The sequence below is a fragment of the Lagenorhynchus albirostris genome, chromosome 2 (assembly GCF_949774975.1).
Source record: "Lagenorhynchus albirostris chromosome 2, mLagAlb1.1, whole genome shotgun sequence".
NCBI classification, from domain to species: Eukaryota; Metazoa; Chordata; class Mammalia; order Artiodactyla; family Delphinidae; genus Lagenorhynchus; species Lagenorhynchus albirostris.
The window spans coordinates 179,951,351-179,977,813 of NC_083096.1; the positions used below are offsets into that span (position 1 = coordinate 179,951,351).

Genomic DNA, 26,463 nt, shown 5'->3' on the forward strand with positions numbered 1-26,463 from the left:
GTTTGATAGAATTGACAGTGAAGCCGTCTGGGACTAAATTTTTTTTTAATGGAAACTTAACGATTGTTACTGAAACCAGGTTCGTACTGCTCACCACACAACAGGCCAATAAATCGAGAGAGGAATAGTGACTTTATTCCGGAAGGTGGCAGACCAAGAAGATGCGGACTGTGTCCCAGAGAACCGCCTCACCTGAGTTAGAATTCAGGCTTCTTGTATACCAAAAGGGAGGGGGGTGGCTGCTTGTTGCAGACTTCCTGGTGCCAGAATCCTTTGTTCTTGCAACTGTCCCACATAGATCTCGTCACAATGTTCTTATAAGCCTCCAACAATACAGTTGTCATTTTCTGTTCTGAAACTTTTTACCTCTATATGAATGGGAAAATGTTATACCTTTAAGGGTCAGAGCCTTGAGAATGGGCTATCATATATATTTCAGGCTGTAGGCAACATTCTTTTACAAAGGTGAAGAGCCAGCATGACTCAGCATAGGTAACAGAGCCCAAGTGTTAAGAGCTAAAGGTATAGGTCTCATATGGAGTCAGGTTTGTTCTTCTCTGTTACAAAAGTACGGATAGACATAGGCCTATTCAGATTTTATATTTTGTTTTGTGTCACTAGTAATCTGTTGATCTCTAAATGTTTTATTTCATCTGGGATATCAAATTTGTTGGTATAAATTACGAATTATTTCTGTAGTATCTTTTTTTTTTTTTTTTTGCATTACATGGGCCTCTCACTGTTGTGGCCTCTCCCGTTGCGGAGCACAGGCTCCGGACGCGCAGGCTCAGCGGCCATGGCTCACGGGTCCAGCCGCTCCGTGGCATCTTCCCGGACCGGGGCACGAACCCGTGTCCCCTGCATTGGCAGGCGGACTCTCAACCACTGCACCACCAGGGAAGCCCTGTAGTATCTTTTTAATGTCTATAGGAATCTGTAATTTTGACTTTGAATTCTTAATATTGCTAATTTGTTTCCTCTTAATCATGCTAAAATAGAAGGTTATCAATATTATTGATCTTTTCAGATAGGTAGCATTTGGTTTCATTGATTTTTCTCCGTCTGATCTCCCAATCTTATTTTTATTATTTCTTTTCTACTTATTTTGGGTTAATTTGATTACTTTTCCCCCTAGCTTCCTAAAATGGGATCTTAGATAACTGATTTTATCACAGATTCTAATTTGTAATTAGAATGGAACATTCTGTTACCATTTTGTTAAAAATTTTATGTGTGATTTCTTCTTTTACCCATGGATTGTTTGGAATTAAATTGTTTAATCACCAGGGACTTGGGATTTCTCTCTCCCCGCCACCCCTCTCTCCCCGCCACCCCTCTCTCCCCGCCACCCCTCTCTCCCCACCCTCTCTCTCCCCCCCACCTCCTTCCCACCCCGCTTTTGGAATGTTATTGATTTCTAATTTAGCTCTGCTGTGGTCAGAGTAGCAGTAAGATTTCAATCTTTTGAAATCTGAGACTTGTTTCTTGGCTCAGCGTGTGATTTACCTTGGTGAATGTTCCATGTACACTTGTAATGAACTTATGTTCTGCAGTTGTTAGGTGTACTGTTTTATTATTGTCAGTTTCTTTGAGGTGGTTTATATTATCATTCAGATCTTCTCTGTCCTATCTAGTTGTATTGTCAGTTACTCAGAAAGGTGTGTTAAAGTCTTGTGAATTTGGTTATTTCTCCTTTTAATTCTGTTAGTTTTTGCTTCATATGTATGGAAATTGTGTCTTTATCTTTCTCACTGTAGTGACCCTTTAACATTTTTGGTGTAACCCTTTTTGTGTCTAGTAGTACTCTTTTGTCATGAACTCAGTTTTGTCTAAAATTAGTACAGCTACTCTGGCTTTCTTATGCCTGTTGTCTGCATGTGGTATATCTTCTTCCAGCTTCTTACTTTGAATCCTGATTTTTACTTTTATTTAAAGTACCTCTCTTGTGTACTTTAAGCTTTTCAGTTGTTTTGCTTTTTTATCCAGTCTGGCAAGCTCTACCTTTTGTTTGGAGTGTTTAGTCCATTTTAATGTAGTGCAGATGATTCTCAGGTTGTATAAAACTTGAGCTACATACAGTTTTAATAGCAGAGCTGTCATTGGAGAATCACAGAAGTAGTTAATATATAAATCTTACTTTCATGGCCACATGATGATACTTTTGATTCAGCAGTAGACTTGCAGACTAGTTAGGTAAACAGTTCTTTGTGTACTCATTCATGTTAAAATGTATTTCTTATCTTTTTACTTCTTACATAAAAAACAGTTTTATACTGATAGAGAGGAAGAAGATGTAATAAATGTGTTGGCCTCTCTTACTGCAAGAGGAGGGTATTCTTTTTTTTTTTTTTTTGCGGTACGCGGGCCTCTCACTGTCGTGGTCTCTCCCGTTGCGGAGCAGAGGCTCCGGACGCGCAGGCGCAGCGGCCATGGCTCACGGGCCCAGCCGCTCCGCGGCATGTGGGATCTTCCCGGACTGGGGCACAAACCCACCTGCATTGGCAGGTGGACTCTCAACCACTGCGCCACCAGGGAAGCCCCAAGAGGAGGGTATTCTTAGTAACCACAGGCCTACTCCTTAATGTGCGTCAGCAAAGATAGTTTTATTATATTTTACTATTTTAAATTGTGAATACCTGTGAATGCAAAATTGTTTTATTCATAAATTTATGGTATACATATATTAAATAACATATTAAAATATGACAAAGCAATGGTGCTATCTCTGGAATATCTTACATAGAAATGTTTCTGTGTGTGCTGTACCAGGTATATGTTTCTCCAAATGAAATTTTAATTAGGCTTATTGTACACGTTTAGCATATATGTAAATTTTAAGCATAATTGCTATGTAACATATAAATGGCCCATATTATTCTAATGGAATTTATTCAGCCATCTTTAAAGGCATACATTTATTTGGCCTTTTATAAAATAGACCTTTATATTTATGCTTGGAAACTGCCCCAGAGCCCTTTAGTTTGAGACTAGGGTTTTCTGGAAAATATCATGCTGACTTATTTTTCCTAAATTGGTACTGGCTTTTATTATTTGAGCTCAGGTATCTTTCCCATTTTCTAAATAAAGTTCAAATTCTTTGACTTCTCTTTCTCAGAAACTTATTTGCATTCTTATGTTTACCTTCTCTTGCTAACACTAAACATATACATTTTCACTATGTATAAGTAAAATTTATAATCATGCAGCAAAGATTTCACCTTTGCCTGGACAGTTTTGTTCCCTGAAATATGGATGGCTGTTAGACGTTTGGATTAAGCTTTTTACATATTCAAGAGAGTGTATATGTGTTTGCTTACTTATTTATGCACACCCACATCTCCTTCAACAAAGGATGAAAGGCCTCCAGTAGCTTAATCGTTAGTTTTTATCTCTGATCTATAAATATCACTATTTGTTAACCACTGAGTATTAATCATCTTTGTTTTCTGCGCTATAGCCGATGCCTGGTACAGGTTAGAGAGGACTAAATATTTGTTGAATTGATGGAATACATAAATCGGGTCCAAGTCCACATCACATTTGATCACGCAGAACCTGTTGTTGTAGAGTTGGCGTAGCAGAGTATGCAGATAAGCCTACTCTAAGGATCATTTTCATCTTCCTCTCTTTCATTCTAAAAAATTAAGTCTATAGAATTTCTGTCAGAGATCTCCTATTTGTTCCTTGTAAATGGACTTCACTAAAGCATCTGGCCCTGGATTAGTTTTGCAGTGCTTCGGACTTTAATGAATGTTGAGTCTGTTCCAGCTCCCAAATAAGACATTGCCAGGAGGCCCTTTTTTTATACTTTGCCTAAGGTATATGATCAGGATTCTTCTGAAATTCATTCCACACTCACACCCTTTGCTTAAATTCTTCTCTTTTTACTATTTCTCCATTAGATTAGTCCCCATTAATTGGTTGTAGGGTGGTGGTTTTTTTGTCTCAGGATTTTGGTTGGAAAGAGTAATAGTTGATAGTGCTATATGATTTCTTTTGATGGAAATCCAGTAATTACAAGAACACCTTATTTAAAACAGTCTTGACAAGCACCTTTGCTAGGGTTTTATTTATGTTGTAACAGGATATTGGACTCTACCTCATATTATATTCTTTTTTTTTTTTTTTTTTTTTTTTTTGCGGTACGCGGGCCTCTTACTGTTGTGGCCTCTCCCGTTGCAGAGCACAGGCTCCAGAAGCGCAGGCTCAGCGGCCATGGCTCACGGGCCCAGCTGCTCTGCGGCATGTGGGATCTTCCCGGACCGGGGCACGAACCCATGTCCCCTGCCTCAGCAGGCGGACTCTCAACCACTGCGCCACCAGGGAAGCCCCATATTATATTCTTAATGATAGTAGAAGTGAAATTGCTGAAAGAGACCACGTAGTGAAGTTTTCTGGTGTAACCATGACCTTTTCAACTGATTATCAGCATAATAATAGACAAATTTGAGTTTTTATTTATTGTGCTTTGACCAATTAGAAATATTTTGAACTTTTGTTCTGAAAATTTTTTGTTTTAGAAATTTACCCATGTGGTTCCCTTTGGGCTGAGAACTTCAGACATTCACTTCTGTTCAAAAGTTACACGAAACAACACTTCTCACACAAATTATATGACTTAATTCATTTTATCTTGTTTGAAGATGACTTTTTTTTTTTTTTTTTTTGCGGTACGCGGGCCTCTCACTGCTGTGGCCTCTCCCGTTGCGGAGCACAGGCTCGGGACGCGCAGGCTCAGCGGCCATGGCTCACGGGCCCAGCCGCTCCGCGGCATGTGGGATCTTCCCGGACCGGGGCACGAACCCGTGTCCCCTGCATCGGCAGGCGGACTCTCAACCACTGCGCCACCAGGGAAGCCCTGAAGATGACTTTTTAAATTTAATACTTTCATATTTTATTCCTTTTTAGAGAATCTGTAGCTTTTACTTAAAGTTGACTTTATGCCTCTGTTCTTTCCCCTAAATATAACAGAGAGCATTATCGAAGGTTCTCAGGGGTGGGTGAGGAGGTAAAGGCCACTTACATTATCAACCTCTGGGAATGGCATCTTCATTACTTATTGTAGTAGTGATTTTATTTTTGATAATTTTTTTAACACAGAAGTCTGGCTGTAAGTTCTTCTGGTCTGTTGTGTTCCTGATTCAGCTCATCACAATTGTGGCCCCACTTTGCTTTTCAGTGTGAACCACTCACAAGTTTCTTTAGCCATTTCTTTCTTTTATCTCTTTTTAATATAATAGTTTTATTGAAATATAATTCATGTACTATATATTTCACATATTTAAAGTGTACAGCTTAGTGGCTTTCAGTATATTCAGGTTTGTGTTAACTACCACCACGATCAATTTTTGAACATTTCACCCCCCCAAGGAAACCTGTGCTCATTAGTCACTCCCCATCTCCCATCTCTCCTCACCCCACCCAGGCAGCCATTATTATATTATTATTATATTCTGCCTTCCATGTCTTATGGATTCCCCTGTTGTGAACATTTCATTTAAGTGGAATTGTACAATATGTGGTCTTTTGTAACTGGTTTCTTTCACTGAGGGTAATGTTTCCAACTTTAATCCATGGTGTAGTTTTTGTGTGTGTGTGTGTGTGTGTGTGTGTGTGTGTGTGTGTGTAACCGTTTTTATGTATAACCATTTTATTTCTCTTCCTGGTCAGCTCTGTCTATCTGTATGTCTTAAAATGCGACACCTGCACTAAAGCAACGCTTGTCAGATTTGATAAGCATATGGTGTCAAGGAGTTAACTTCAGTTGTCCCAAAAGCTCACCTCAGTGCAGTCCAAGCCTTCATGAATGTGCACATCACATTCATTTTTTTCTTGTGTTTTGTCTTTGTCCTGTTTTGTTTCATTTTTCTTCGCATTTTTGCCTTTCCTAAGCCATTTATCTCCCGCTCTCAGCTTTTTGACTGAATTTTCAGCCAGGCAGGGGACTTTAAATTTATCACTGTTATTTTCATTTTATTAGGTATCAACTATTGGTCAGTTGCCTGCTGTCATTAATAACAACAATATTAATAATCGTAACAAAATTTAAATGTATTTGTTGGTTGAGTGCTTATATGTTAGGCAAAAGTTTAAGTGCTTTTTATGAATGAATTTATTTCATCTTTATAACAATTCTGTGAGAAAAGTACGGTTATCACCTGCAGATTAATAGCCGCACTCTGTCATATTTATATACACATAATAATTTAAACTTGAGGGTAGTCTAGAATTGAGGCCAGTGCCTTACAACAGTCCCCTTGAAATGTCCATTGAATCTGCAGTTTGGGGGATTTGCCATTCAGCAAGTTAAAAGCCCTTCATGCTGCAGCCTGGCTGTGTGTCTCCATCCTTCCTCCTGGGCTCTCAGCAGGGACGGATGAGTGTGATTCAGCTTCTACTTTTGTTTGGCAAAAGTTAGAAAGTTCCTTTGCTAATTTAAGGAATTTCTTTCTCATAAGAGTTTTTTCCAAGCTAAATACTGGTAAAATATTTTGAGGTTTACATGGCGTTTTGAAAACTGTCTACTTAACATCAATCAGTTGGAATTTTAACATCTGTGAATCTATATTAAGCATTAATGCTAACATAATAAGTATTTAGCAAGTCAGGATAAAAGCCCTTAGCCTTTTTGCATCGAAGAAGAGGCTTTAATAAAATCATTCATTCATTTGTTCAGTAATAAACGTGACGGAGTCCCTGCTCTTTGCAAAACCCTAATGGGAGAGCATTTGCTGAAAGTGTTGAAATCTAAGTAAGTGTTTAAATCTTAGAACAACGTGGGCCCATGAGTTTTGAAAAGGCTCACATATGAACAAAACTTCTTAAATGTACTGTAGAATATTAAAATTTATATTTGTCCTAGTATGTGTGTTTCTTATACTAGTTTGAAGTATACTTCAGAATACTTTTTTTTATAGAGCTCTCCTAGATAAATTTTTTTACCCCCAAAGTTTGAAGGTCGGCGTATTAGTTTCCTGTGGCTGCTGTAACAAATTACCACAAACTTGGCGACTTAAAACAACAGGTTTTATTCTTTCCTAGTTCTGGAGGCCAGACGTTAGAAGCCAACATGTCAGTGGGGCCATGTTCCCTCTATCTCCACAGGGGGAGAATCATTCTTTGCCTCTTTCAGCACTGAGTAGCTCTCCTAGCTCTCCTCCTTTATGGCCACATCTTTCTCTGCTTGTCTTCCCATTGCCATCTTCTCTTTGTGTCTGTGTCTTCTCTGTTCCGTGTTTCCCACTGCCTCTCTTTCATAAGGATGCTGGTCTCTGGGTATAGGGCCCGCCTGGGTCATCTAGAATTGTCTCCTCATCTTAAAATCCTTAACTTAATCACCATCACATCTGTAAAGACCCTTTTTTCAAATACGGTCACAATCACATGTTCCAGGGATTTGATGTGGATATCTTCTGGTGGTCATTTTTTAGCCTGCCACAGTTGGATTTTACTGTTACACAAAATGTTACTAAAATAAATTATAGTACTTATTTTTAATTTTTTGTAATAGTTTATTTTTACTTCCTTTCCTTTTCTATCACAGTTTATTTAGATTGTGGACTTTATAATATTGAGAGTATAAAAATATTCTAGTAGTGACTGTGATATTTCTGTAACATTTGAGGACATTTGATTTATAAAATACTGTCATATTTGTATTGGCATAAAGTATAGTGTATTTGGCTTTCTTGGTACAAAGAACATTTATTTAAATAACAGTATTGTCATGTATAACCACCATATTGACTGATTTATTCTGACCTGTCAGGTTGCTGAGTATTTCTTCCTTGGCTCCGCCCTAGATGGACCCAGCCTGCCCCAGTCGAGTCAGAGGGCACCTGCCCCTCAGGGCCCCTCGGGGGCAAGGTCTCCTGCTGCTTGTAGGTCCGATCTCTGAGGTGGCCTGGGGTCAGCCCTGGCTACCTTTGAAGCTATTGCTCTTTTAAGTCTCTGCCGTCTGTTCTATTTCCTGTCTTGCAGCGCTGCCCCGACCAGCTCTCTTCTCCAGGAGACGGATTATTCCCCCATAGCCGGTCACTTTCTGGGCTTCTTATTAAATCACTACACCGACTGCCCACCCTTGCCCTTCTTGCTGCCCTGTCTGTTGCTTGGCCCGCCTTCTCCCTCCCTGTTGGGTGGTGTATTCCAGCTTACTCAAGTACTTTGAATTACTACTTATTCAGGGATTTGGGGGAAAGTTGGCTCTTAACTTTCCTCCATTCTGCACCGCCCTCCCCCCCCCCGCCATGTCACGAATGAGGTGTAAGTTTTCATGTGTCTCAAATCAAGTCTACCTTTACTTGATGCCTCCGAGTCATCATTATTGGTGGCCATCACACAAAATCGTGTGCGACTGTGGAGAGTTTCAGATCTTTGGTTTGCATAATGTTGGGTTGGCCAAAAGGTTCATTTGGTTTTTTCCATAAGATGACTCTAGTAGCACTGAGTTGTCTTTAACTTCATTCAAAACAATTTTGTTAGATCGTATGTGATAGCTGTCATATTAGTGTGCATTTAAAGAAAGACTTATCAAAATTGGTGAATTTCTGTGTAGCCATTTTAATATTGAAGATGGAAGAAAACAACATTTTTGGCATACTATTCTTTATTATTTCAAGAAAGGTAAAAAACGCAAACCAAACACAAAAAATGATTTGTGCAGTGTATGGAGAAGGTGCTGTGACTGATCGAACATGTCAAAAGTGGTTTGCAAAGTTTCGTGCTGGAGATTTCTTGCTGGACGATACCCAGTGGTCAGGTAGACCAGTTGAAGTTGATAGCGATCAAATCAAGACGTTAATTGAGAATAATCAATGTTCTGCAACGTGGGAGCTAGCCGACATACTCAAAATCAAGCGTTGAACGTCATTTGCACCAGCTTGATTATGTTAATCACTTTGATGTTTGGGTTCCACGTAAGTTAAGCGAGAAAAACCTTCTTGACCATATTTCCGCATGCCATTCTCTACCTAAATGTAATGAAAATGTTCCGTTTTTAAAACAAATTGTGATGGGCAATGAAAAGTGGATACTGTGCAATAATGTGGAATGGAAGAGATTGTGGGGTAAGCGAAATGAACCACCACCACCAACCACACCAAAGGCTGGTCTTCATGCAAAGAAGGTGATGTGTATATGGTGGGATTGGAAGGGAGTCCTCTATTATGAGCTCCTTCCAGAAAACCAAACGATTAATTCCAACAAGTCTTGCTCCCAGTTAGACCAACTGAAAGCAGCACTTGACGAAAGCTTCCAGAATTAGTCAACGGAAAACACATACTCTTCCATCAGGATAACAGAAGACCTTGTGTTTCTTTGATGACCAGGCAAAAACTGTTACACCTTGGCTGGGAAGTTCTGATTCATCCGCCGTATTCACCGGACATTGCACCTTCGGATTTCCACTTATTCCGGTCTTTACAAAAAATGTCAGTTCCCTGGAAGACTGTAAAAGGCACCTGGAACAGTTCTTTGCTCAAAAAGATAAAACGTCTTGGGAAGATGGAATTATGAAGTTGCCTGAAAAATGGCAGAAGGTAGTGGAACAGAAGGGTGAATATGTTGTTCAATAAAGTTCTTGGTGAAAAAGAAAAATGTGTCTTTTATGTGTACTTAAAAACCAAAGGGACTTTTTGGCCAACCCAATAGTTTGCCAAGTTTTGGAGTCTTCTACGGTGAGGCTCTCTTGCGCCACTGCTCTGTGTTAAAATCACACAGTCTGTCTCATTTGTTCTTTCAGACCTGTTGTTTGACTGGGAAATCCAGAACTGTGAGGAAGCCAGACAGCTAAGGTTCAGGGTGAGGGCTTCGGGGTTCTCCAGGGACATTGCTGGAGGGGCACTACTGTGGTTGCCCAGAGCCTTTTTGCTTATTTTTTAGTCACTAGCTTTGTTCTTTTTTTTTTTTTTTTTTTGCGGTACGCGGGCCTCTCACTGTTGTGGCCTCTCCCGTTGCGGAGCACAGGCTCCGGACGCGCAGGCTCAGCGGCCATGGCTCACGGGCCCAGCCGCTCCGTGGCATGTGGGATCCTCCTAGACCGGGGCACGAACCCGTGTCCCCCGCATCGGCAGGCGGACTCTCAACCACTGCGCCACCAGGGAAGCCCTAGCTTTGTTCTTTGAGGTTTCTAGATAAAAGAGCAGTCACTCAGAAATTTTCCCAACTCAGTAATCGCACATGCTTTGGTGTATGCCTCTTTGATTTTCTTTGTTCCATTACTTTATCGTTGCAACCAAAGAAAGCATATGTGCACTATTGTTTACACAGCCTTAAAATTACTCTTCAAAAGTCACCAAGGTTAAGGTTGTTGAGCCCCGTGGATTGGAAGCAGTCATTTCTGCACCTAAATTCTACTGAGTAGGTATTAAAGCACTTTCTGTAAATGTTTTTCCCTTAATACTGATGCAACTGATCTTGAGGTTGTTTTTGTTTATTTATTTTAAAAAAAATGAACTGTTTGAAGGAATCTGGTTAAAATTGACCTATAGCTGACCTTTCACATGTACTTTTTTTTTTTTGGCGGTACGCGGGCCTCTCATTGCTGTGGCCTCTCCTGTTGCAGAGCACAGGCTCCAGACGCGCAGGCTCAGCGGCCATGGCTCACGGGCCCAGCCGCTCCGCGGCATGTGGGATCTTCCTGGACCGGGGCACAAACCCGTGTCCCCTGCATTGGCAGGCGGACTCTCAACCACTGCGCCACCAGGGAAGCCCTGTACTTTCTAGTTCAGTTTAGCATTTATGAATGGGTTCGCTGATACCTACGTGAGAGAGATAGAACAGTGTTTTTTCTGTCACCCTCTAGGTTAGAGCCTTACTTATTGTTTTTCTGTTTTCAAGGCTGTGAAGATTCTAGAAGTAAGTGAAAAAAAAGTTTTAATTTCCACTGTGGCCCTGAACAGTTTCTACTTGTGAGCTGAAACAGGTCTTTCTAAACTGACAAATAATTATGATTCCTGAATCTGCCAGTAGTTTTCTCGTTGTGGCCAGAGTTACACTCATTCTGCATCATTAAGCAGAATCTTGTCATTAGTGGATTTGTCTGCTGAGTCCTAAGGAGTCAACCTCCCTTCAGATACACTGGGCTGGCAGCTTAGACCCACGGCAGCCTAGGGTTCTTTATGTACGGTGCCTGGACTCACACACAAAAAGCAGGAGGAAAGATTTTGTTTCTGAGAAGCGAGGTTATATACATGTTAACTGTGTAGATGATTAACTATGCATAATGTCATTTAAAGACCTGTGGCATAAACTATTGCAGCTTTCACAGAGGCCTGAAAATTAACACTAACCGTAATCCCTAAGGTGTAAGTGAAGCCTCTGCAGCAGCTAGTCAGTGTTTGGCCTGGGCAGTTTGGCTATATTGTTCAGTGGCTATATTGTTTGTTTATTTTTCTAAAGGACTGTGTAATATTCTTTACATTTATTTGTTTTTTAAGACTATTTAGAATTTTACCTTTAAGAAATGTCTATAAAGAGAAAGAATGTTAAAAACTGGGAAGTTCCAAAAAAGACCTTCTTCAGCCCCTCTGTTACAGATGAAGAATCCAGGGGCCACAGCGCTACACAGAGCAGGGGCCTCCAGGTCCTTTGCCCAGGCTGCTGCTCCTCCAGTGCAGCCTGGTAACTTGCTCCTGAGATTCGCAACAGTCACCAGGTTCTCTGTTATTTCCCTTCTGAATCCTGTCTGTCATCCTGTGTTGTAAGTACTGGAGAGTAAAGTTCATTCCTGTGGCGCTCTAAAGCTGATTCACTTTGCTTACCACCAGTGCTATTTCCCGTGACGGTCATCCCGTCCCATCCCTTTTTACTTTATTTTATTTTATTTACTTATTTTTTGCGGTACGCAGGCCTCTCACTGCTGTGGCCTCTCCCGTTGCGGAGCACAGGCTCCGGACGCGCAGGCTCAGCGGCCATGGCTCACGGGCCCAGCCGCTCTGCGGCATGTGGGATCTTCCCGGACCGGGGCACGAACCCGTGTCCCCTGCATCGGCAGGCGGACTCTCAACCACTGCGCCACCAGGGAAACCCCCACCCCTTTTTAGTCGGCTCTCCTTAATGGAATATTTCCTTCTCCAGGAGTCATGCTCAGTGATTACCACGTACCTTAGTTCATCCTAAACAGTCCTTCAAAATAGGTTCTGTATTCTTCCTTTCTGCAGCCAAGAATACTGAGGTTTAGAAAAATATTTAACGTGTTTTCTGTCACACAGCTGGTGGCAGAACAAGTGTTTGCATCAAAGCCAGGAACCCTGCCCTGTTGAGATTTCACCTCTGCGAAACTCCCAAACCTGTGTCTTTGGCCCAGGAACTCTTCAGCTTCTCCTTTCCAGGTGTTTGTGTTCGTAAAGACAGTAGGCAGATGGTCAGAAATGGCCAAGACGTTGAGTTTGGTTTGTTCTGTATTTTGAAAACATACTGCCCTCAGCTGAAGTGCCAGCATTTGGTGTTTACTTTCTAATCACCTTGTGGTTGAGGCTCCTGTTCTGTGTGTTTAAAATACCTTCAAAAACACTGTAGCCAGGAGGTGGTGACCTGTTGATTTCTGGTTACAATATTGTGCGAGAATTAACTGTGAATGAGAAATGATACAATGCTGTATCAGCCATGGGAAACGCGGTTAAAAGTGCAGTGTTATCTAGACATAGTACTGCCTACTTCTACTTGCTCCTAGAGTGGTGTTTTTAATTTGGTTGTTGCCCTTCATTAAGTGTAGGCACGGTTAATCATATTACTCTGTTGATTTTTCACGTCTGCTCTGTGGAGTCATCTTGGTTTTTCAGCAGAGCAGATATCACCGCAGTCACTGACACTTTTGTGTTTTTATCATACATTTATTTCATTATTTTGTTTATGTGTGTGTGTTTCCTCTTCTCTGAGCTGCTCGTTTCCTCCTCCTGCCTACCCACCCCGCCCCAGGTTAAGAAAAGACCTTGAGCTTGCTGTCTCCCTGTGGCTGGAGGAGCCCCCGAGCCCATTGCTCCCACCAGATTGCCGGTTCTAAGCTGCTCCAGTGTAGATGTTTGGGGCAGGGGCTGAGTCTCAGACTTCCTAGAAATTGGGCTTATGTTAGAATCCTCGCTATGCTGCTTTCTAGAGAAGTGGCCCCGAGCAAGACACTGAACCTCTCAGTTTTGTTTCCTCATTTTTAGTACTCTTGCCACAAAAGAGTGGTGTGAGGGATGATGAAATCATAATGACCTAGTAAGTTCCTAGTACATGCAATACTCAAGAAATATTGGTTCCCTCCTCCCTTCTCCTTTGTGACCCCAGGGTCTGGCATAATTCCTGGAACATTGTACTTATTCAGAGAGTGTTGGAGGGGGAGGGTTGGTCCAGCGACAATGTATTTCCTTCTGAAAATTAACTGAATCTTTCCCTCAGCCCTCTCTCTCAGCGGTTAAATTCTGTCTTAACCATGATCTCTAAAATGTATGCCCATAGGAGTATTTAGAGAAATTTATCCTCTCCAGTGCTTAAATAGCATTATTTGGAGTGACAGTAGCCAAACAAAAATAAACATTGTGCTTTTAGTCTTAACTCTGGTTTTTAAATGTATACATGTATCATATTTTGAGCTTGGTACTAGGTCATTGGTGATGGAGGAATGATTGAAAATATATATAGGCATTTGTGAATTACAGATTATGATAAAAAACTTTTTAAGTTGTGTCTTAGATTTCAGCAAGATTTCTCTCATGTTAGTGAGAAATAATTGAAATAAAACTACATAAAGGATTTTAAGAAATTTTCCAAATTCCACTTTTTTTCCCCTAAGTTATTTTGGCAGTTTATTGTAAATAATGTATTTTGCAGAGCAAAAGACTTTGAAATCTAATATTATCTTTAATGGACTGCAATTATTTAATATTTAGCATGAATGCAATCTAACTCAGGTAGGCTTTTTCTCCAGTTATTATAAGGGCTGCAATTGCAAAAGGATACTTTAGTGTAGTAGAAGCTGCCAGATGCAATGCCATTTGATCTAAAAAGGTCACAGTAAAAGGGACATTTAAATTAAGTTATAAATTACAATTGAAGAACAATATTTTGATGTGTGAGACCAGGGATGACAGAGCAAGAGATGTAATTCATGGGTTCATTATAGAACAGAGGTGCCTGACAGCTGAGCCGTGCCAAGAGGAAAATTTATTTGCAACATCACGCAGACAGAAAATGGCAGCTCAGATGAAAAGCCTGAGTAGAAACTTGAAACCTTGTGGTAATACGTGGAGTTTATGCTAATAAGACTGCCCCAGATCCAGCGACGTTTAATGATTGCTGTAATATAAATGAGGTGTTCGGACATGTGCACATTTTCAATCTTATTTAAATTAAGACCTCGTCCTTGCTCTGTAAAATAACACACTTTATAACCAGGCATTAAGGTTGATTCTCTCACCTCCCTGTCCAATATACAGATTTGCTGAAATTTCAGAATTGTTTAGGCAGGAGAGTTAAAGCTTGAAACAAGAATTCCATCCATGGCAGCTTTGAGGAAGGATATAATTTAATGTTTATAGCAGTCCATGAGAAGTTCAATCATGAGTTAATTAAACTGTAGGCAGTCATTAAGTATTATTTATTCTTTCGAGAAGCTTGCCAATAAAGCACTTATATATATTAAATCACAGAAAGTAATAAGCAGGGGATGATTTGTCAGGCTGAGTGAGAGTAGCAGGTTTAACTTGGGCAGTTTTGCAGAAATGTGTTTTTCTTCTTGTGGCCTGACCCTTTCTTCCTGCTAATCACAGAGAGGTCAGGGGCTGTCACAGGACACTTGATGCTACATAGTCCCCAGCACGGTGGGCACCTTGAATGTCCGGGTGTTTGAAGAGTCTCGGGTAAGAGCTGTGTCCCTAAAACATTACTCCCCGAGGGCTTCCCTGGTGGCGCAGTGGTTGAGAGTCCGCCTGCCGATGCAGGGGACACGGGTTCGTGCCCCGGTCCGGGAAGATCCCACATGCCGCGGAGCGGTTGGGCCCGTAAAACATGGCCGCTGAGCCTGCGCGTCCGGCGCCTGTGCTCCGCAACGGGAGAGGCCACAACAGTAAGAGGCCCGCGTACCGCAAAAACAAAAAAAAACAACAACAACAAAAAAAACATTACTCCCCGTGATGATACCGCTGGACAGTTTATGGTTGTTTGGCATTTTGGGGTATCTTGTCACAGTGTCTGATTTCTGGCTTTTCACGGTCCTTTGACACAGCTGAGGGCTGGTGTTGTCAGGCCCATTTGACAGACGAAAACCTCAACTCGGCTGGTTTGTGACGAAGCTGCTTAATAGGAATCTATCCCCCGGCGCAGGCTCTGAGCTGTATTCTCGAGGCTCCAGAAGGCCTTGACTGTGGAGCGGTTCATGCAGAGGGGGCTGCTGAGCACCTGGAATCTTTGGGTCATTGAGATGTTTATGCAACAGCCAGCTGTGTCCAGTTACCGAGGGCGCTGGTGTCCTTGGCTCTGTGTGATTCAGTGTTGCAGTTCCTTTGTCGAGCAGAACCAAACTAGGAGTTTGTTGCACAGAAGCTGCCATTGTTTTCAGAACCATCCCCCTCGGCCCCCCCCCAACCAGGTCCACCCTGCTGGTATACTTGGGCCATCTTAGGCGGAACCGTGTGTAGCATTCGGAGTTGCTCAGGAACTCTTTGTGGAATGAATGGAAGGAAGGCAGAGAATGTGGTGGGAGCTGCCTGCCTCCAGGGCTGGGACGTCCCACTGGGTCTCAGGGCACCAGAAGGCGTGACTGAGGAGGGTGGACACCTAAGGGGGATGAGCCACCCTGGACTCCTTCACAATGAACAAACCAAAATCGAAGGGAAGAGCGCAACCTGAGGATTCTGTGGAGTAAGTGTGGGGAACCAGATGCCGGGCTGCTGGAAGACAGCAAAGCAGGGGTAGTTCCACGGTGGAGTCACTTTTAAAGGGCTAGTGGATTGGTGAAAAATCGCCATTTTGTTATCAGATCCCCCAGATACTGACCCGCGGTTTAGGGGAAGATGGCTTTTACTTGTGCATAAGTGCAGACTTGCAGTTCGGTGATGTGGAAGCGGCAGATTTACAAGTGCATGCTTCCCTGATCATCGGATTAAACACACACACGTGCACGCACGCATGCACATGCACACACAGGCCCTGTGATGATGAATTTGAAAACGGTTTCTGCGGAATGACTTCCTGCTTTAGTGGCTGGCAGGTAGTGGTGATAGTGTAAGATCTAAGTTCTCTTACCAGTAGCTTGTGAAGATTGGAAGCTGATTGAGTAAAGATGCTATATCTTGGTCCCTGCTTTTTGCAGTGATCTTTACCCAGTAGCTCCAAAATGGTTCATTCCTCTATACATTAAAATTGCATTTAATCCCAGATTTTCCCACCTGGGCTTGGCTGCAAAATGGACAGAAAGGTTTACTTATCTTGTTTTAATTGCTCTTCTAAGACTACAAAGTGAAGCTGTAAGACATTTGAGGGTCTCCATTGCAATGCCTTTGAAAAATCTTCTCTAGGGTAATGGTAGAAAATCTTATTCACAATGAAGAACCTTTTACCTTAGCAATATTGGGAAGCCTGCACTGAATTTCCTATATTGATGTATCTGTGTGATTGTAATCAGATGTTTAAAATTTGAAACGCACATGTTTTTCACTGGTTGAGATCATCCCAATTCTTCAGAGCTTGACATGGTATTAGAGGGGAATATTTTCAGTGACAAGTTTTAGAGATTTGAGATAGCCAGTATTTTGGTAAACTTACCAACTCTAATTTACATGAGGAAAACAGTTGAAACAATCAGTTAAGCTCCAGCTCAAACATTATTTTGGCCCCAGTCTGAAGAAAGAAAATCTTCATAATCATCTAGAAAACAAACCCTTTTTAAGAAGTGCTTTCTTGTGCATGATATGATATGTGAAGGAAGGAGGTGGAACCCAACAACTCAACCCATTAGGACCCTAGAGTTTGGATGCGACATTTAGATAGATGTGTCACACTAGAACAGTACTTTAAACTGATTCTCAGGCCAGCATTTCTGAGGTACGTCACCTGTGTTACTCCCAGCTCCGTTCATCCCTGCACCCCGAATAGTGTCTGGCACGGTTTAGCTCTCAAGAAATATTTGTGGAAGGAATGAAGGATATCCTGAACTCCCAGGAGTTTTCCCAAACTGCTCGAATGATAATCAACAGAAGCAGCAATGTGGGCTGTAACAACTATTAATATGTTAGAAATATATCTTCAGTAAATGTAATTGAAGTATTTCTTTAAAGATGTAACGCTCTCAGAATTTCTCAGACAAGATTCCTGGAACGTGGGAGTAAGTGTTGGTACCCTCAAGAAGGCAACTGTTTAGAAAGGTTCCTTTGGGTTTCCTGGGAAGGGGGCGCGCCAGAGCAGACCTTTGCCCTGGCGTCTATGAATCATCGACAACAGCACAGGGACACCCCAACTTCCTTTGTCCAGTCAGTATTTGTCACTGTTGGCAAATAATCCCACACCTTTTACTTGTCAAATGTGTTTTTGTATAGGGGTGAGAGAGGTAGACACTCTGGGTATTTATGGAGTTCAGAGCACGGAAAGGTCAGGAAGAGGAATATTTTAAGAGGACAGGCTGACAGTGGACCAAATGAGAGGAGGGAGTTACCCGTTACTTAGGTTGCCCCATACATCGCAACAGCTTTTTCAGGGGAAAGTGTGATCTGAAATAAAGGTTTGTAAAGGAAGTGTGAATGCTGGGATATGTTTTGGGGAAACGTCTTTCTCTACTAAGCACCTCACTAGAAATTTGACTGGGGGCATCGTGCAAGCAGGAGCTAGCCCTCTCCAGTAAACCAAACGACCACAAGTTCAGCAAGTCACTCAAAACATTTCTTCCAGCTCATTTAAAACTCTCCTTGGTTCACCAAAAGGCAGGAATGTCATAGGGATTAATGACTTAACTTCATTCACTTGTTCACTTTTGGAATGAGCCTTGTGTTCTTGTGAGTAATTTCCTGTTATCAGCCATATAAGGTTTACATTTTTTCTGTGTCCTGTACCAGAGTTTAATCAAATTTCATTAATTATTAACGTAATTATGTGAAACATAAGTGGTTTTGTTTATAGTTTCACAATTTTTTTTTCTGTCTCTGAAAAGGCTACTCTCTAATCTAGAAAATTAATGAAAATTGAGTAGAGACTGCTTCCTTCATTTTTTTTCTCTTTCCTTTTAAAAATAAATAGCTAACACTCATTTAGCATACTATGTGCCAGGTACCGTTCTAAGCAATTTTACATGTATTTTCTGATGTTGTCCTCACAATAGCCCTAAGAGGTAGATGTTATTATTATACTCATTTTAAAAGATGACAAAATTGAGGACCAAAGAGGATAAGTAATTTGCCCAAGGTCACACACCTAGTAAGTAGTAGAGCTAGAATTCAAATCCAGATGATCTGGCTCCAAAGTCCATAGTTTTTCATCGCTCTCCTTATAATTACCCCATTTACTATAATGACCTCTTATAAAATGTCGTTAATTTGCCATGAGCTTTTTATTAAGAATTTATGATTTGATCAACTTGAATTGATTTCAAAGTGTCACTAACGTGTGCTTTTAAAAAAAATTAAATAGCCGTATAATTTTTCGTTTTATTCAGTTCTGACCCATGCTGTTAAGCTCTCATTACAGATCCTCATTATATTATAGAACTTGGCAAATACCTGCTTGTTCTGGGTATCAGGCGAAGTATGAAATGCTAACTTTATTTTTATTTTATATACTTCTGTAAGGAGGCCAAACTGGACGGTTTTCAAACATTTGCACATTCTAGTATTTTAGTATAGTATTTTGTTTATTTAGTATAATATTTATATATACTATTTTATTTTTAAAATAGTCTAATGATGAATGTCATAAAAATATGTAAGTTAGTATCTAGCATTCGTATGCATTACATACACCCCACACAAATAACACTTGCCCACACCCACACTCTACCACCCCCAAAAGCAGGATTCAGCATTGATCTTGTTACAGGTGTTTCGTTTTGTTTTAAGGTAGTTGACTTAATAATTAACTTGTAGCCTGTACTTCCTTGGATAGTCTGGACTTAAACTGGGGTCCTGTAAAGTGGGAGACTAACTCGGGAAATTTTAATTTTTAATAACTTATTGTTTTGCTGAACGAGCAATGAAAATGGGTATTTGTGATAATCCCTTCCAATAGCAGTTGAATGATTAGAAGAGAGACTTGATGTGTATGTCTCAAACTTTTATTTATTTGTTTATTCATCCATCCATCCATACAAACAAACAAATATTTATCACAGGCTTACTATATGCCCAGCCCTGGGGCTACAGCAGTTGCCAGGAAGGCAGTCTGTAGGTTCTCCTTGAAAGTCTTCTGTTAAGGAGGGGAACACAGGGCTCTCTCCTTCAGTTGAGTCTGTAGCTCCTGGCCTACACTTAGGTGATAGTAATTGCTATAACCTGCTAGAACTTTTTATCTTGTATGTGTTGTATCCCCACAGCACATCCCCACTAGTTTGTGAGTTTCTGGAAATAAGAACTGTGACTTACCAGTTAATAAGGTTTGTACCGTATTTGTACTGGGGATTCAGCAAAAGCTGCTGAATTGTTCAAATAAGGGATTGAAGCACTGGTGAAAAGATCAAAATGTCCATTACATGAGGGCATTTTTGTTCACTGCTGTATATCCCCAGGGTCTGTTGTGTGGCCTGGAACATAATAGGTACTCAGCCAACATCAGGCTTAATGAATTTGAAGACACTGAGATTTAGATTTGGGTTGAGACTACCTAAGGACAATAGTTGAAGGCCTTTATTAACTTAAGAAGTATTTCTGTGTATCACCTTATGCTACAGACTGTGTTAGGTACTGGAGATACAGGTCTTAGCCAAAACAGATGCTTGTGTCAGAGAAATAGATTTGTAAAGGAACGGCAGATTCCCAGTGAGAAATTTGAAGGGACAGCCGTAGTTTGGGGAGGTCGACTGAGCAAGTGGATTTTTCTACCTGCTATTTCTCTTCACAGTCTGCTGGTTGAGACTTAGGAACCAGAAGTGGAGAGGATCACAGGAGCCAAGGCAGGCATATCTTTGCAAGATAGAGAGGGTTCAGGGGTGCCAGGCACTGCCCAGGGTTGAAAAGGATATAGAGTGAAAAAAAAGTTCAATAGCTTTGACCAGAGAGAAGTCTGTTCCTAAAAGGACCATGTAGATAAACCAGCGTCTTCATGTATATGTACTGAGAAGTTAGTATACTGTTACATAATTAGATACTTGAAATTTTTCTTAGCGAAATTACTACAGTTGAAAGACAAGAAATGCTAATGGGATAGAACATGACCTAGCTTGTCTTTAGGTCTCTTTGGGGAAAATGGGACAAGAGTAGAGGTCACGCTGGCTGGGTTTGAGTCTTGCCCCACCACCTACTAGCTAGTATGTTGAGCACCTTTACTTAACCTTTCCATGCCTCAGTCTCCTCATACGTAAAATGGGTGACGATAGTTCCTACCCCGTAAGATTAAGTGAGAGAAGACCTTCTTCATAGGATTAAGAATGGTAATGAGTTAATGGAATTACTTAGCAATAGCCCAGGCCAGATGTTTAATAAATGTCATTGTTACTCTTAATTCTGTTTCTATTACTGCCAGAATGTTCTCTGCCTTACCGTTTCCCTTTCGCAGAACAGCTGAATTTGGGGGGGGGGGGCGGTGGTTGGATAAGAATGAATTATCATGCTGGCTAAAATGGCTCTGAGTCTTGTATGCTCGTCTCATGACTCTTTTGTTAGAGTAAATGCAGGGTCCGCCCCTTTATTGATTTGTTCTCAGTTCTGTTATTTGGTGCAGTTAGCAACTAAAGTTGTTGTTACTGTTTCAGCTCCATGAAAGCGGTTATGATGCTGGCAAAGCCCTGCAGCGCCTGGTAAAGAAGCCTGTGCCCAAGCTGATTGAGAAGAGCTGGACCGAGGACGAAGTGGTGAGCTTGCGGGGGTGGTGGGTGAGGGATGCTTTGCCTCAGGTCTTGGCGGGGCCGTGGGTGGCGGGCAAGGCGCGGGGTCTGCCTGGGGTCCGGGGCCTCGGGGGCTTGCCTCTCGCTGTTCTCCCAAGGTCCAGTCGTGGATGCAGGCTGTCCATGGCATCTGTCAGTCAAGGGAGGGAGCCTTGAAGCCTCATAACTGTATGGAAAGACTTGATTTTAGTAAGCACTGGTTCTGTAGATAATGGGAAAGATTTTCCCAGGTGTCATGGAAAGAGGGAAAAAAGTTAATAGTTGCTCTTTAAAAAAATTAGTTTGGGTTGGTTGGTTTGTTTTTGGTGCAAGCTAGCTTTTGATACCTCCCGGTATTAAGACACATTCATTTTAAAACTAGTTGGTACCCAACCTAGAGTAGGGCTGCTACCCCGTTTTTATTGTGTAGGCTGGCAGGGTCCCTAACCTGCTGAAGGACAGTAGTCAAGGGCAGGAAGCGGGGACTCGATTAAATAAATACAGTGGATCTTTCATATTCATTCTGTTAGTGTGGCCCATTAAAGAAGGTGGGGAGATAGAAATGTATCCACAAATACAGATTTTCAAACCCATGGGTTTTATCCCAGCAGAAAGAGTTCTCATGAAGCTACATCCCCCATCTTGTAACTTTGGAAAGGAATTGCTGTAAAAGACAGAGATTTCTGGTGCTTTTGCAAATAGAGTCTTCAATAGGAATGTCACCGCTTGACATTTGCCATTTAGGTTGAACGAGATTAAGATGAGCGCTGGCACTGATACACATATCGATTGATTGTAAATTCCTTGCCTGTATTTAAAACTACGCTAAGGAAGACTGTTTAGAAACTGTATGGCTTTCCTGATCCTGCTCTTTCATTTTTCAGCAGTATCTGTCTAAGGCTTATGTGCCAGGTGCTGTGTTAGGAGCCATCAAGGGGAACACAAGGCCCCACCTCACGAGGGGAGACCGTCTGTAAATCAGTGTATGTCAAGGGGTGAGACATGGGCTGGGGAAAACAGTAGGGCAGCGAGGATGAGGATGAACTGGGTAGGGGGCTGTCTTTCGTAAGGAGGCTCGGGAAACGCCTGGTGAGCACCATTTAGCACCCTTGGAGCAGAGACCTTAGAGAAGGGAGGAGGCGAGCCTTTTGGAGGTCGGGGGCCCTAAGGTGAAAGCACGCCTGGAATGGAATGTTCGAGAAATAGGCAGGAATGTGTCTGAGGGGAGAGCGGTAGGAGAGGTGAGGGGCCGGTCAGTGTGGCCTGTGGACCTGTGTTCAGGGCCTTGCTGTTTGCTCTGCACGAGCAGCTTGAGCAGCTTCTGAGCAGATGGGCCCTCTGGCTGCTGGGTCAAGCGTGGGCTTTGGGGGCTGTTGTGAGAGTCCAGGCCCGAGACTGGGGATGGAGTAGCACAGCAGCAGTGGTGGTGAGAAGCGCTGAGATCCTGGATGTCTGCTGAGTGGAGAGCCAAGGGGGCGGGTTCATGGAATGGCTAAGGATGCCGTTGCCGAGGCTGGGGGTTGAGAGGAATGGAATGGGGAGAGGACTGGGAGGCGGCAGGGGGGCTGAGGTGGCCCTTGAAGGCTCAGTAGTAGAGCGCCTTTTCAGCAGTCCCTTTGCACTCCTCATGGCATGAGACTGATGATGAAGCCGCTGTTGCTGTTTTGAAATTTAAAATGTTAAAACTTTACATGATTAGTAGAGAGATGGAAACACCTTAAATATTTGTTATTCAGATAGTGGCCGAAGTGAAAATGTTAAACTCAGTTGTTTTGAAAAGTCATATATTAAAAAACTAAAAATAGAGTTGCCATATGATCCAGCAGTCCCACTCCTGGACATGTATCTAGAGAAAACTCTAATTCGAAAAGATACGTGCACCCCAGTGTTCATAGCAGCACTGTTTATGATAGCCAAGACATGGAAGCAACCTAAATGTCCATTTACAGATGAATGGATAAAGAAGATGTGGGGTGTGTGTGTGTGTGTGTGTGTGTGTGTGTGTGTAACATGAAATATTACTCAGCTATAAAAAAAGAATGAAATAATGCCATTTGCAGGAACGTGGATGGGCCTAGTGATCATCATTCTAAGTGAAGTAAGTCAGAAAGAGAAAGAAATACCATATGATATTGCTTATATGTGGAATCTAAAATATGACACAAATGAACTTATTTACAGAACAGAAACAGACATAGAAAACAAACTTACGGTTACCAAAGGGGAAAGGGGGTGAGGGAGGGATTAATTAGGATTTGGGGATTAATAGATATAAATTACTATATATAAAATAAACAACAAGGCCCTGCTGTGTAGCACAGGGAACTATGTTCAGTATCCTGTAATAAATCACAATGAAAAAGAATATGAAAAAATATTTATATATGTATGACCAAATCATTTTGCTGTATAGCAGAAATTAACACAACATTGTAAATCAACTATACTTCAACTTTTTGAAAAAGTCATATGGATGTTGTTTTCCACTGTAGACCTATTTATGTGAGAAGGAGATAAGAGATTTGATGGATAAAAATTTTAGATTCTACAAAAAGCCTTTGTGGAGGACAGACATAAGGGGATGGGACGAATGTGGCCCGTGTGACCCGTCCTAGGTCGTGGTCAGCACTGATGAGCTGTGGTGGCTGCTTCAGACTCACGCTCCTTCACTTGGTCTGCGGTTCCTTTTGGTCTCTCCTCTTCTTCCGCCCCCGTCGTCCCTCCCCTTTCACTGTTGCCTCTCCAGCTCCTCACTAGCCATGACTCTCTCCCCCTCCATTCATTCCTCCCTTGACCTTTCATTCCCTCGGGAATTTTCAGATTCCAGCTTAAAAGAAAGCTCTTCCTGCTTGAAAGAAATCTGGCTTCCTTTTCCGGCAGCCCTTGCTTATATCGGGCACAGTGTGGGCCATGTCCCCACGGCTGCCTCTTTGGGACTTTTCACAGACAGTAGGATGAAGCGGGGCGGGATCTGACACATGGGGAAAAGCCCAGCTTAATTCTGAAAAATGAACCACGACTCCAGAGCGCTGCCCACTCAGAGTCCCGGATAATGGTATTTAACTGCATAAATCCTTGTCAGTCTGGGCTCATTTTTATCGTGTTTGCTTCTTGTTTTAGTGTAAGTTTTGAGAAATGTTTTGGCAGTCATCCAGCCCTTGCAGAGCCTAAGGATCAAACAGTTGCCTTATTCATAGGAAGTTAAGCTTCACTTTCTGAAACCTCAAAAGTGAATGAGAGAGAGTGATTGAACAATTGATAGGCTGAGGGAAGCTTCAGCTGAATGTGTCCACATCACTTCTTTGAATCTTTTTTTTTTTTTTTTTTTTTTTTGCGATACACGGGCCTCTCACTGCTGTGGCCTCTCCCGTTGCGGAGCACAGGCTCCGGACGCGCAGGCTCAGCGGCCATGGCTCACGGGCCCAGCCGCTCCACGGCATGTGGGACCTTCCCGGACCCGGGCACGAACCCATGTCCCCTGCATCGGCAGGCGGACTCCCAGCCACTGCGCCGCCATCATTTTATGTGGCAGCAGGGCACGTAAACCAACACGACTCTTAACCTTAGCCTGGTTTTGGCTGTGAGTAAATACCTGCTCTGTGCGTGTGGTCCCTTCTGATTTTCCCACATTTTCTCACCCCAGGAATCACAAGAAAAATAAATGGGCCCCAACTCAAATAAATATGTGAGCCTGCCTCTTTTTTTTTCCCTCTCAATGTTCTATATACTTGGACATTCTAGTTATTTTTAAACTTCATTGCCTCCAGTATATGAATCTGACCCAACTACCCAACATCTGACCTGATGCCAGTGTCGATGAACTTGCTTTCCTTTGCACTGACGTGAATCAGACTCTCTGTGTGAGAGGGTTGGTGCAATGAGCACCTACCGGTGGGAACCCCTGGCTGTGCTGGGAGCGGACATCCTGGGCACCTCCTGGGTCCTCTGCTCTGGGAACAGACTCCTCCCTTGCCCACCCAGACCCGGACCCTAACCGCCTTTGGGGCCTAGCGTGTTCTCCGGCCCATCCCGTGGCGAGCGCTCCCTCTGCTGAACCGCGTCTCCTGTCTGCATCCTTTACTGGTGGCTCATCCTTTGCCGCCTCGTGTGGCCTTTGTGCCGCTATCACCAGTTTTGTTCCTCACGGTCCTTATTTCTGAGTTGATTGTCCTTCTAGTCTGTAGACATATTAAGAGTGAGGACTTTCTAACAGTGAGAATGATGTATCTGCCTTTGAGGCGCTTGAGGAGTACTGACAACTCTTAATTCAAGATGATTGTTTTTAAAGATTCTTCGCTATAAGTGACACTGTCCTCAAGCCAGCATTTTAAAACTTGTAATTGTTAATAATGACGCATCAGCATCAAGGAGAAAAACTTTTATATGCATCCAGTGGTAACCTTAAAAGCTTTACTTTCGGGAAAAGTTCCCAAATTATGATTAATAATATCACCCGACCTCTTCTTCCCAGGTCTTTCAGATAATCATTAATCCTCGACATCTTAGGCCTCAGCATTATACAGTAGGAGGCCTTTCATTTCACACTTTTCTCTCAGTAATTCCTTGGACACTTTGTGTGTTTACAGATATGGTATTTCTTATTGAAGTTGCCTTGGGGCTGAGATACTTTAAATTCTGTTGAACTGAAGCCAGATTTGTACCAATTTCTGTCAAATTCTCTGCCAGATAGTGACAAATGAACTCTGTTTTAGAGGAGAGACTGTGAGAAACACCTTGGTAGCTAGCTCATGACGGCGTTTCGGGCTAAATAAACCAGATCGGATCAGAGAAGCATTTTTGCTTTAATTCGGGAAGCTTATTGAACACCACGGTCTGGGCAAGGATGGAGCCAAAGCCAGCGGCCTGCTGCTTGCTGCACTGGAGAGTGACACAGATGCTTAACCAGTTTCACTTACATGATGCTAAAAATATTGTTCCTTTTCAGGAAGCCATCCAGATCAGTAGAACTTGAGAAGAGAAAGAGAAGGAAAGTATAGATCAGAACTTTAAAAAAAAACAAACAAACCCCAAACCCTAGATTATTAGGTTTTTAATTAAACATGATGAGCACATTTAAATATAACACAAAGGCCCCAGGCTGAACTGCGCCTAATGGAAACACATTAAGTCACCCTTCCATGCTTGGATAGTTATTAATTCTGTTTATTTATGCATGCAAGCTGAAGGTAGCATTTGCGCTGTTGTGTTGTTGCTTATTGCACTGGGATTCCATTGCTGCTTGATGCTGTGCTCTTAATTAGCATTCAGCTGTTGATTATGGAAATACTGGGGATGCTAATTGAATTCTTTTTAAAATTCAGGGCCTGCATTTTCCTTGTGGAGTTTGGCCTGACTTGCAAGGTTGTAAGATTGGGTGCTTCACTGAGCTGTGCATTTCACCCTTTGCTTCCCATCCACTTGGCCGTGTTTTGGAAATTATTTTCGTGTTGAATTAGCTTTCCGCAAAATTCCAGGTGTTACAT

The 26,463-nt window shown here is 42.2% G+C and overlaps 1 protein-coding gene across 7 annotated transcripts in view; it reads left to right on the forward strand.

The window, feature by feature from the left end:
- Nucleotides 1–26,463, forward strand: part of RERE (arginine-glutamic acid dipeptide repeats) — a 437,233-nt gene that overhangs the window by 319,007 nt on the left and 91,763 nt on the right. For all 7 annotated transcript variants that reach the window (XM_060141536.1, XM_060141539.1, XM_060141540.1 and 4 more), the window contains one exon: nucleotides 20,870–20,968. In XM_060141536.1, coding sequence (XP_059997519.1) covers nucleotides 20,870–20,968 — 99 coding nt within the window. The remainder of the gene's footprint in view (nucleotides 1–20,869; nucleotides 20,969–26,463) is intronic.